Source organism: Pinus tabuliformis, chromosome 3_2 (genome assembly GCF_031772625.1).
Source record: "Pinus tabuliformis cultivar Carrire ecotype Pingquan chromosome 3_2, CPIR1, whole genome shotgun sequence".
In the NCBI taxonomy this organism is placed as follows: domain Eukaryota; kingdom Viridiplantae; phylum Streptophyta; class Pinopsida; order Pinales; family Pinaceae; genus Pinus; species Pinus tabuliformis.
Window position 1 is genome coordinate 968,448,825 of NC_142302.1, and position 13,319 is coordinate 968,462,143.

General features: G+C 36.1%; 1 protein-coding gene across 1 annotated transcript in view; it reads left to right on the forward strand.

Moving 5' to 3' along the window:
- The window catches only part of LOC149183853 (annexin-like protein RJ4), a 48,956-nt gene that overhangs the window by 12,965 nt on the left and 22,672 nt on the right, over positions 1-13,319 (forward strand). The window contains exons 2-3 of the mRNA XM_089415111.1: positions 5,978-6,031; positions 6,194-6,362. Coding sequence (XP_089271237.1) covers positions 5,978-6,031; positions 6,194-6,362 — 223 coding nt within the window. The remainder of the gene's footprint in view (positions 1-5,977; positions 6,032-6,193; positions 6,363-13,319) is intronic.

Below are 13,319 nucleotides of genomic sequence, written 5' to 3' on the forward strand. Positions count from 1 at the left end.
TTTGGGATGGCCTTAAATCAGATATTCAAAAGTTTGTGGCAGAATGTTTGGTTTGCCAACAAAATAAAGTTGAAACAATTAAGACACCGGGTCTATTACAACCTTTATCCATTCCAAGCCAACGTTGGGAGGAGGTTTCAATGGATTTTATCACAGGTTTACCCAAGTCTGAGGGAAAGAGTGTCATCATGGTGGTAGTTGACAGACTTACCAAGTATGCACACTTTTGTGCATTATCACATCCATTTAAAGCCAGTACAGTTTCTACTGCATTTATGGAAACAATTCAAAAGCTACATGGAAACCCAAAGATTATTGTAAGTGACAGAGATCCCATTTTCACTGGAAATTTTTGGACAGAATTATTTTCTTGTCTTGGTACTCAGTTAGCTCATAGCTCATCTTATCATCCTCAATCTGATGGGCAAACTGAGATAGTAAACAAATGTTTGGAAGGATATCTTCGTTGCTTTGTATCTGATAAACAGACACAATGGGTCAAATGGTTGCCTCTGGCTGAATGGTGGTATAACACTTCCTTCCATACAGCAACAAAAATGACCCCATTTATGGCACTTTATGGGTATCAACCACCATCCATCACATCATATTTAAGAGAAAATTCTAAGGTTCAGGCAGTGGAACATCACATCGAACATCAACAACAAGTCCTCCAACTCTTAAAGGATAACCTCGTGTTGGCACAGAATAGAATGAAACAACAGGCAGATCAACATCGCAGTGAAAGAAGTTTTGATGTAGGTGATTGGGTATTCCTACGGCTACAACCATATAAGCAAATGTCCCTCAAGCAAGCTAAGAAGGATAATAAATTATCACCAAAGTATTATGGTCCGTACAAGGTGTTGCAAAAGATTGGTACTATGGCATACAAATTGGAGCTTCCTGCAGCTTCTCGATTGCACCCAGTTTTCCATGTTTCATGTTTAAAGAAGGTTATAGGCGACAAGCTCCCAGTTCAAACAATATTGCCAGAACTTGACGAGGAAGGAAAAATTATATTGGAACCGGAAGCAGTCATAGAAACAAGAACTCGACAGCTACGAAATCGATCAATTTCAGAGTATCTTATCAAGTGGAAGAACTTATCCGCTGAAGATTCCACATGGGAGGATGAGAATTTTATGCAGAAGTATCCAGAACTACTCAAGCGTTGAGGACAACACTTTTTTGAAGGAGAGGGGCATGTTGGGTCCCTATAATACTAGTGATTACCCCATTACTATACCCCTTATTTATATTGTTGTGCCCCTATTGCCCCCATATTGTTATTAATGTGCCCATAGAATCCCTCTATTGTTATTTTTGTGGCTTTATATTATTATTGTTAGGTCGGCTGGATTATATTGTGACTCCTTAGACTCCTATATATAGAAAGGAGGTTTTGTCATTTGTATCATCCAAGAATTGTTCATTTATGTAATGTAAAGGAGGCTGCCCCCCTCGAAGAGGCTGAATTCTAAGGTGTTGATCTATCTTTTCTATCTTTTCTTGAGCTGGTTTCATAACAAAATGCGACGAAAAATCTCTGGTGAAACATCAGGTAAAGCTTTGACTGTAGAGACTAGGGGAAGAAAAATGGAAAGAGGAAAGAGCCTAGTATATCGTAGTAAGTCAAGGAAAGGTAGATCCAAGTCCATATTGGGGATAGTGTGAAGAAATTCAAGAAGAAATGACACCTGAAGAAAGATTACAAGTCTCGGAAGGGAAAAGAAGGAGACGTGTAGCAAGAAAAAAATCATGAAGCGAATGTGACAGGTGATGTGTTGCAATATTCTTTGATTCTTTCATTAGAAAATATTATTCATGCCTGGGTGGTAGATTCAGGGGCCTCATTCCATGCAACACCTGATAGGAAACATTTTCATGATTATGTTCAAGGATATTTTGGACAAGTTTGATTGGGTGATGATATGCCCTATAAAATCATTGGAATGGGTATAGTTTTCATAAAACAACATAATGGAAATCAATGGCTATTGAAAGACGTAAGGCATGTTCCATATCTGAAGAAAAATTTGATTTCAATAGGGCAGTTGGGAGGTGAAGGTTCTGTAACAACTTTTACAGATAAAACCTGGAAGGTCACTAAAGGAGCCGTGGGAACAGAAAAAGGAGAAAAGGTTGGTACATTGTACTTACGAAATGGTATTTCTAATTATACAAAAGCTTTAACCTCTATAGGAGAACATACAAAATTGTGGCATCATTGGCTCGGGTACATGACTGAGAAGGAGATGTAGATTCTTCACTCAAGAAATTTGTTGCCCAGTTTTAAGCATGTTGATTTGGAATTCTATGAGAATTATGTTTATGGAAAACAAAAGAGAGTCAGATTCCTCAAAGTTGGGAAATAAAGGAAGAGCGAAAAGTTAGAGCTTGTGCATACAGGTGTATGGGGACCTACTCAGGGATCATCTCTCAGCGACTCTCGTTATTATGTTACTTTTATTGATGATGCAACCAGAAAAACTTGGATTTATTGTATTCGAAATAAATTTGATGTATTTGATACTTTCAAGAAATGGAAATCTTTGGTTAAAAATGAGACAAGAAAAAGGTTGAAGTGTCTCAGATCAGACAATGGAGGTGAATATTGCAGCAACGAGTTTGATAAGTACTGCTCAGAGAATGGAATTTGCAAAGAGAAGACAGTTCCAGGAACACCACAAGAAAATGGTGTGTCAGAAAGGATGAACAGGACAATCATGGAGCATGCAAGGTGCATCAAATTGCATGCAGGATTGCCTTTACAATTTTAGGCAGATGCTATAGATATTGTTGTTTATCTAATAAATAGAGGGCCTTCAAGTTCCTTGGATGGTGGTATTCCAGAGGTGGCATGGATAGGTAAAAAGGTAAACTACTCATTTTTAAAGACTTTTGGTTGTGAAGCCATTGTCCACATTAATAAAGAAAATAGAACAAATCTTGAGGCAAAATCAAAGAAATGTACCTTTATTGGATATGGTGTTAATGATTTTGGTTATCGCTTTTATGATTATGAAAAACACAAAATCATTAGGTGCTGAGATGTCATATTCAATGAAAATGTTTTGTATAAGGATCAAATGCAGGAAAAGAAACAGGAAAAAGAAAATAGAGAATACACAGTGCTTGATGAGATCATAGAGAAAGTGAAGGTGCCTGAAAATAATCATGATCAACAGCCAGAACAAAAACAAGCACCTCAAACACCTAAAAGTGGTATTAGAAGATCTACCAGGATAAGTAGATTCCCTGAACAATACTCTCCTTCATTATATTATGTATTATTGACTGATTCTGGTGAACCAGAATGTTATGAAGAAGCAATGCAAGGAGAAACCAGGAAGAAGTGGGAGCAAGTCATGAGAGAAGAGATGGACTCCTTAGCACATAACCAGACTTGCGACTTAGTCAGGTTTCCTGCAGGTAAAACAACATTGCAGAATAAATGGGTTTACAGGTTGAAGGAAGAAGATGGATGTAGAAAAAGGTATAAAGCTAGACTTTTGGTGAAGGGGTTTTCATAGAAAAAGGGTATATACTTTGATGAGATATTTTCTCTTGTTGTTAAAATGACTTCAATCAAAACTATTTTAAGTCCAGTAGTAGTTGAATATTTGCATCTTGAGTAGTTAGATGTAAATACATCCTTTCTCCATGGGGATTTGGAGGAAGAGACATATATGCAACAACCACAAGGTTATGAGGTAAAAGCAAAGGAGAAACTAGTGTGCAGGTTGAAGAAGAGCTTGTATGGCTTAAAATAGTCTCCAAGGCAGTGGTATCTAAAATTTTACAGGTTTATGTCTGAACAAGGTTATACTAGATGTCACTCTAATCATTATGTTTATCTCAAAAGGAAAAATGATGGCAGCTATATTATATTGTTATTATATGTAGATGACATGCTTGTTGCAGGTTCTAACATGCAGGAAATAAATATGCTGAAAATAAAATTGGTGAACTCATTTGCAATGAAGGATTCGGGTGCTGCAAAACAACTCCTTGGTATGAGAATAACTAGAGACAGGAAGAATAAAAAATTAACATTGTCTCAGAGTGAGTACATAGAAAAGGTGTTAAAAAGATTTAATATGTAGAATGCAAAACCAGTTAGTATACCTTTGGCTAGCCATTTCAAACTAAGTAAGGAGGTGTGTCCCAAGACTCGGGAAGAAATGGCTTATATGTCTAAAGTTCCATATGCATCAACAGTTGGAAGCTTAATGTATGCAATGGTCTGCACAAGGCCTGATATTGCACATGCAGTGGGAGTTGTAATTAGGTACATGAACAATCCAGGAAAAGAACATTGGATGGTGCTGAAGTGGATTCTCAGGTATTTGAGAGGTACCACAAATCAAGCATTATTCTTTGGTGGTTCAAACATTGCTCTACAGGGATATGTTGATGCAGATATGGTGGGTGATAGAGATAACATGAGGATAAAAATAGGGTATGTGTTTATTGTAGGTGGAACAACTGCCATTTGGGTTTCAAAACTGCAAAGTGTTGTTGCACTCTCAACGACAGAAGCAAAGTATGTTGTTGCTACAAAGGCTAGTAAAGAAATGATTTGGTTACAAAGGTTTCTGGATGAATTGGGTAAGAAGCAGGAGTTGGGCAGGTTATACTGTGACAACCAGAGTGCCATACATCTTGTAAATAACTCTGCATTTCATTCCAAGACTAAACATATACATCTCAAGTACCATTTCATACGATTAGTGTTGGAAGATGGACAGTTGAAGTAGGAAAAGTTACACACTAGCCAAAATTTTGCATATATGTTAACAAAAGTTGTAACCAGGGAGAAATTGAGATTCTACTCAGTTTCAATTGGTCTTCAAGCATGATGATGAAGATGAGAAATAGCCAGGTCGAAAGTGAAGTCATTGTCCAAAAAATGAAGCAATAGTGGAGTTGTTATAATCAGTCTCCAAGTGGGAGATTGTTGGGTGTGGAGCCTGATTATCTTCTTTATTTAGAGGTATTTTTGCATTGGACCCCAATTCGTAATTTTGCGGAACACCACCCGTAAATGTGCGTTGCCAGGGGGGTCTAAGGGGGGCGATGGCTAAAAATAGATGTAAAATTTTGTAATTTCGTAGTCAATCTGGGTCGTTCATTAAGCAGAAATCTGACGGTAGAAGTTCTATTTAATTTAGGGTTTTTGGCCTTAGAAGGAAACACCTCTCTATATATGAGGGAATTGTATTGTGTCTATATAGATTTATTTTCTGAGCAAGAAAGAGAGAGTATATTATGTGAGAGAGAAGGGGGAATTATAGTGGATCTGTTGTAGGTTGTATCTCTTCATTTTGATGGATAATATAAAAGGAAGGACTAGTTGTTTCTCCATGGACGTAGCCCAAATTGGGTGAACCATGTATATTTGTGTCTCTCTTATTTTATGTGTTTTCTGTGTTTGTATTTATGCAATATATTTTATGTGTTTCATTGCTCTGTAATATATAATTTTATAACACAAGCATCAAGTCTATCCATTCGGTATTTTTTGTTCCTATTTGAATCTTTTCAATTCATTAATCTGTTAATTTTTTATTAAATGAACACAAAATTTTAGTAGTTTCAGAAAGAAAAATAAACCTACAATTAGAATTTTCTAAGGTAATATTGGGAAGGATTTTTTGGTAAAATTGAGAGAGTATTTTATGGTTTATTTGTGATTTTTCAACTGAAGAAATCGTGCTTGGAGAAGCCCTTAGGAATACATAGTACTTTACCCAGACAGACAAATTGTTCATTCAATAAGAGAGGATGTGAACAACAATAGTATGGTGTCCACACATAAGGAAAAATCAGTAGGCCAATACCAATAATCAGCGACCAATGTTTTTATTATGATCAACAGAAATTTTTATATAGGTGCATATTCCACATGCCGAATGATCAATTGAACTTAAGGTCTATTTGTAATAATAATCTCTTTGTGATTGTATTGCAGTGGCTCTCCAGGCGAAATAGGAAGGCCCTATATGACACACTTGAAAATGTGCAGGTAGGCTTGAGGTGCTAGATATTTTTGTCACCCATGAAGCCCTTCAAAGGAAATGCAAATGGTTACAGGTAAATTTGATTGTTGTCCAGATTTGTATTATAAGTTCAATGCTTATATGTTTGAATGACATATTGAGATTTCTTTTCTATTTTTTGTAAACAGAGATTTCCCTCTCCAGGAGAACTCAGAATAAGTGTAGATTCAATTTTCCCAGATCCGAGTGAAGGATTGAGCCAACTATTGAAGCCTTTTCACCGAATGGAAAAGGAAAAATATGGACATGGATTAGAATTTAAAATCCCAGTAGACACAGAGAGTGTATTACGATCTTGTACATGAATGTCTTGTTCCTGTTATGACGATCTAAGCTTGTAACTCTAATCAAACACGACTTACTTACATCTTACTAACCCATATCTATTGTGTACATTAATCACCAGTGTTCCCATATTCAATACATGGGACATATATCATAACTAAGCTTTTACCTTTTTGTAATATGAGTTATTCATCTAATCTAAGTAGCAATGGTAATGGTTCTAAGTTTCATGTATGATTAAGCTTACTCATTCTGTTGTAACACTAATTGTATACGTTGTTTCCATAATCAGTTACATGTACTCATCACACTTCTACATAAGATTGAACATTACTTGTATAGCAATGAACAGGGGTTTCAGGTTTCCCTAATCACTTAGATCAGATTAAGCTTACATTATGTTAGAGCTTTATCTTCAGCACGACGAAAGAACAAGGCATGTTTCTTACTGTTATACGGAGAATGCAAATGTTATCTGCTTGCATATATTCTCTGTTGATGTATTTTGGGTCAGATTCATGAGAAGTGGAGATGTTATAATCATAAGACCCATCTTAACAATGAATGATGTTCCTATGATGTTGGAAAAAGGATGGGTGCATACCATGAATCCCTTCAAAGGCAATGCAAATGGTTACAGGTAAATTTGATTGTTGTCCATATTTGTATTATAAGTTCAATCCTTATAAGTTTGAACGACATATTGAGATTTATTTTCTATTTTTTGTAAAAAAATATTTCCCTCTCCAGGAGAACTCAGAATAAGTGCAAATTCAATTTTCCCAGATCTGAACGAAGGACTGAGCCAACTACTGAAGCCTTTTCACTGAATGGAAAAGGAAAAAGATGGACATGGATTAGAATTTAAAATCCCAGTAGAAACAGAGAGTGTATTACGAGATTGTACATGAATGTCTTGTTCCTATTATGATGATCTAAGCTTGTAACTCTAATCAAACATGACTTACTTACAGCTTACTAACCCATATCTATTGTGTACATTAATCACCAATGTTCCCATATTTAATACATGGGACATATATCATAACTAATCTTATACCTCTATGTAATATGAGCTATTCACCTAATCTAAGTAACAATGGTAATGGTTGTATGTTTCTTGTATGATTAAGCTTACTGGTTCTATTGTAACACTAGTTGTATACATTGTTTCCATAATTAGTTACATGTACTCATCACACTTCTACATAAGATTGAACATTACTTGTATAGCAATCAACAGCGGTTTCAGGTTAACCTAATCACTTAGATCATATTAAGCTTACATTATGTTAGATATTTATCTTCAACACAACGAAAGAACAAGGCCTATTTCTTATTGTTATATAGAGAATGCAAACGTTATCCGCTTACATATATTATCTATTGATGTATTTTGGGTCAGAGTCATGAGAAGTGGAGATGTTATAATCATAAGGCCCAGCCTAACAATGAATGATGTTCCTATGATGCTAGAAAAAGGATGGGTGCATATGGTTCACAGAGGAGAATAATTTGAGATTGATTACGTTCGCAGTGCTTTTTTGGCGAACACTAGGAAGTTTGTTTGATATTGTTATTTTTTCAGTGGTATAAATGGGAGGAACAAGGGACATCCATTATCATTAAAAAAAAGGAAAAATACAAGATTCCATTGCCATTAGAAAATTGGTATAAAAGAAAATAAAAATAGGAGATATGAACAAAGCCAATGATGGTGGTCATAGAAGCAACCTCTACTGCTTAGCTTCATTTCCTACTGGATACAAGGAGCTTATTCTCTACTAAAATAATTTACTTGCCACAGTGACTTACCTACTTTGGATGAGGAGATTCCAGTGACGAGGGTGCACGAGGAGAGAAATCTTCCAATGACAAGGGTGGACGAGGAGAGAAATATTCCAGCGACGAGGGTGGACGAGCAGGTTGAGAAATCTTCCACGCTACAAAAAAAACAAAAAACATCACACAAATATCATAAAAATATTTCACTAAATTAAAAAATTCATAAAAAACAAAATGTGTCAATCACCTGGTTGGTTTCAGCGCTCGGCAACAGACCACACAACAGTGCTTGGCAACAGACCACACAACACAAGCTCAGCAACAAACCACACAACACATCACAATAGAGCTCGACTTTCACACAAAAGACAAATCAACAAAGAGGAAAACTTTGCAACAATGTATGGCCCCAACATATATATAAACATTTTTTCAGCCGAAAAACCTAGTTCGGTTGAACAACTGGTTTAGTCAAACAATATTTTCAGCCGAACTATTTTTTTGCCAACATTTTCAACTTCAACGAAAATTTCATTTAACGATCGGCTTTAGTCTAAACGGCCAAAAGTTATGTTGGGTGTGTAGCCTGATTATCTTCTCTATTCAAAGGTATCACCGCATTGGACCCCTGTTGGTAATGGGGCGGCAACACCGCCAATAAAATATTCACTGCAAGGGGATCGGGGGTAGCGCCCCTGAAGCTAAGAATAGATGTAAAATTACCTTGTAAACTGTTGTAATTTTGTAGTCAATCTGGGTCGTTCATTAGGCGGAGATCTGATGGTAGAAGTTATGTTTAATTTAGGGATTTTTTTCCCTAGAAGGCAACCCCTCACTATATATGAGGGAACTGTATTGCGTCTATGTATATCTGTATTCTAAGTGAGGAAGAGAGAGGAGATTGAGAGCGAAGAGGGAATTACAGCGGATCTGTTGTAGGTTGTATCTCTTTAGTTTGCTAGATAATATAAAAAGAAGGACTGGTTGTTTCTCGTTGGATGTAGCCCAAACTGGGTGAACCACATATATCTGTGTATCTCTTGTTTTATGCATTTTCTGTGTTTATATTTCTGCAATATTTTATGTCTTCCATTGCTCTGTAATATATAATTCTCTAACAAGTTCGGCCGAGAAAATGAGGTTGGGAATATTTCGGAGGCGTTTCTCACAAAAGTGTAACCCAACTTCACATTTTCACCCTTAATTATGTGAATTGTTAATAGATGCAAGAAAAACCACCAATAATGACAATGGTTCTCATCGTACCCTAGTACAATCTATGAAGAGTGAATAAATGTCTTGTTGTCAAACACTAATAGAATTATTCAATCGAAAGTCAATGATGAGATCCTATCATTGAAGGTGAGAAAGCTTCCATTCAGATATGCAAGCTCTAAGGTACCAAATGAGGTCTCTAGATCAACTTCCTAGATAATGAGTTGATGTCGATTGGAAGCGACCCATCGTAGGAGGGCCTATGACACGAAACTCATGTCAAGTTTTGAAGAACAAGTTCAAGTATTTTAGGACTGACTCAGGTATAACCGACGCGATTGAAGGTTATGAATAGTAAGGTAATTTCGACTGAGGTTGGAATTATATTGAACATATCAACATTTGACTCAAAAATAGAACCTGAAACCTATTTGAAGACTTTCAATGAGGTATGGCTAATTGAAAGGCAAATGGATTCCCAACCTAGACACAAAGATGGTGGAGTGTCACGTTGAAGGGCGACATACTGCCTTTTTACAATACAAAAACAAATGTTTATTTCCAATTTATCCCCACCATTATTGGCAAGTACCTCTTTATTTTTACACAAGCTTGAGGAGGATACCATGTGCTTGTCCTGTAATGTCACCGTTTGGATGAATCCTTTCGAGTATTTTTAATGAACCCTGAGAAGGAGTGGTTTGGTCTTTTCATGTTTGACGAGTCCAATGCTATTTAATTTTTTTACTAGTCTAGGGAAGGTACAACTTGATGTTGTTTTCCTATTTAAAGAGTTTTAAGAAGACACGAAAAGAAAACTCAGTCAGTGATCCGGATTTAGATGGGAACGCAATAGATTATAGAGATAACCATAAATACAGAGATGCAATAACCACAAATACAGAGATACATCGGAAATAGTACTTCATTTCATTACTGTAAAATACTGAAATATGCTTACAAACAGAAATGGAAATAAACCAGCTAGGGCGATGGTAGCTTATCTCTGAGAAGAGATGTGCGGCTACATGCCTCTGAACTGTTCTGAACTGAGTTACAATGAGGCTCGAAGGCCTATTTATTGTTGAGAAACAATGGAAAACCCTTCACATTCCAAAACCTAACCCTAGGAGATGAAACGCCAAACTGTGGGGCCCCGTTTGGGGTAAATTGGTACATCAACTTCCCGGGGTCGTAACTTTGGCATATGATCTCCATTTGACGCATACAATAGCTCGTTAAAAAGATCTATCCGAGCACTATCATTGTTGGAACATGCAACATGGTCCATTCCATGGACCCATGTTGCCCCCGGATTCCCCAAAAAACGTCGTTTAGGACCTCAAAAAGGCTCCGGAAGTTCAGGACCCGAAAAACTGCTAAAAATAGTAAGTTGTGCTACAATTAAGGAAACTGAAAATGCTGAGAAAGACAATGGTGGGGGTCCAGGTGGACTTGGCAGGTGGCCACCAATATCCACCTGGATTAGTCAGTTCTTTCAACGTAAAATTTTAACGAGCCCAAACAAAGCCAAGCTCAGTGTTTTTTATTTTTAGGGAGTCATGAGAAAAACATAAGTAAACTCCAAAATGTCATCTTTTGTAAATTTAGTCTCTCGAGCCCAAAAAATGGTAAAATAATGCAGGAGAGAATTTTTTTGACCATGATTAGTAAAAGTATGCCTTTTTCATAAATAGTCGACATGATCCATAAAAGCGTTAAACTTATATCAAGCAGACATTTTTTCGTTTCCTTTAACGAGTTTGAAACAAACAAACATACTCGGTAATATTTTCATATTTCGAGAGTCAGAAAAGAGCTTAAAGGTAACTCTGTATTTCTCTTTTTCGTAATTTTAAGAGTTCAAAAAAGTGATAAAATTTTACTTGTTTCCAAAATTATTTATTTTCATAATTAAACATGTTTCCTACACATTCAAACTCAAAAAATCATTGTAATTTCTCAAAAAATGGTAAAAACATTAAAAATTTGAATTTTTTAGAAACTAATAGGAAAAAAATATTATTTTAATAGGCCTAATTTGCTTATAAAATTTCAAAAGTAAAAATTTCTTTTACCATTTGTATTTTTACTATTGAGAGGTTTTCAAGAGTGCATTTTCACATGAAACTTCAGGACCTGCGATCAAATCAGTGGAACTTTTCACGAACCATTTTCTCCACGTAAGAGACCATTTCATCCTTTTAATTTTGCTAGCTTTCATTTTAAATTTCACTCGTGATTTATTATTTTTAGGAGGTCTTTATGAATTAAAAATTTTCCCTCAATTTGCATAGTCCCTCTTCATGAGGACTCCACAAACCAACTCTTTTTTCATTACTAGAAATTATTTGCGTAGTTTTCCTGAAGGGAAACAGCACAAATATTCTTTGTCTCTATAAGGGAGTTGCGGAAGGCTCTGAGGGTCTTAAAAAAAAAAAAAACACCCAAATGTTTTTGCAAAATATATCAAATTATTTTCTAATGAACCTCCATTGTTGTTTTCAGGATTTTGAAGTGAAAAAATGGAATGGAGGGAAAGAGAACATGAATCCCAAGATTCAGAAGCTTTAAATGACCCAACAACATTGCAGGCCTTGAGGAATTATGGTCTTTACAAAATTTTCATCATTCCGGGTATGAAAGTTCAACTGTAATAGCTGATATGGCTGGTGAGAACTTCGAACGTCCAAGAAAAATGCTTTCAGATTGGAGACCAAAGGCTCACCATAGATGCAGATGAAATTTATTTCTTGACTAGGCTCCCACGTCGTGGGACCGATATCTCATTATTTGGACAGAGACCAGGTGGTTAAATTACAACATCTTATCTAGCCACACATTGTTTTCACAGGTCTCAACTCAAAGATGGAAGGTTTGATCTTAAAAGTATTGCATGTCGTCCATTGAGGACCATCGCTTTAAGTGTTATGCTTCATTTGGTCACTAAAACTCAAATGGATATTTCTCTGGAGTGTTTACAACCTACCACTTTTAACTGGAGTGAAGGAGTTGTTGCCAACCTCAAAGGGAAACATACTAGAGAAAAAACAAGAAAATTGAAGAACTTTGGGTATGGCACCATAGTTATTTCATTTTCTCTAGAGAGGATTCCTCTTCTCTATCCACAGGTATCTATGGAAATGGTAGGACCCTGAGATCTTAGCATGTTACAGTGGGTTTCATTGATGGCTCATCATGGAGGAGGTGATGGTCCAATTGTGAAATATACTCCTGCTTTTTTTAGATGGTTTGACTACCTGTATGCAAGCATGGACTATACTGGTGATCCAGATATCCCACTCTCTGTAGGAATGTAGTGGGGTGACATAGGTAAAAATTCACATTTTTGTTGTTTTTTGTCTTTTCGATTGTTTTTTTAGACATCCAAATCTAATCATCTAAAATAGTCATGCAGATGTGGGCCTGGTCAAACCAGTAGCGTTGTGTCGATTTGACAGATGTGGAGAGCATCCAACAACTCTCATGGCACAGAACCCAAAGGCAGCAGACGCTTTATCGAAGCTTGAACATAATCTTGAGAGGTTGACTCTAGATATCCCAGATATCAGGATTGATGATTTACCTCTATTTTATCAAAGGCATACCATGGGAGTTCCCTAGCTGATCAATCGATTGTTATGATAAGTGACTCGCGCTATAGTCTACTACCATGATCATTACGCTTAGCTTCTAGTCATAGAGCTAGATTTTTTTTTTAATATATTGGCATGTTTGGATAATAAAGGCTATGAGGCCTCATATGTCTTGGATGACATTTTTATTAAACCTAGAATTTTTACAAACTAATGAAAAACTACTATTTCATCAGCTTATTTTGTATAATGTATGAATGACTATTTTTTTCTTTTAACAAATGTTGCAAATATTGATTTAACACATAATTACCCAATGCATCATTTAATGTGTTTAAATCTCTTGGAATGTGTTGGTATTAAATGTAATCAC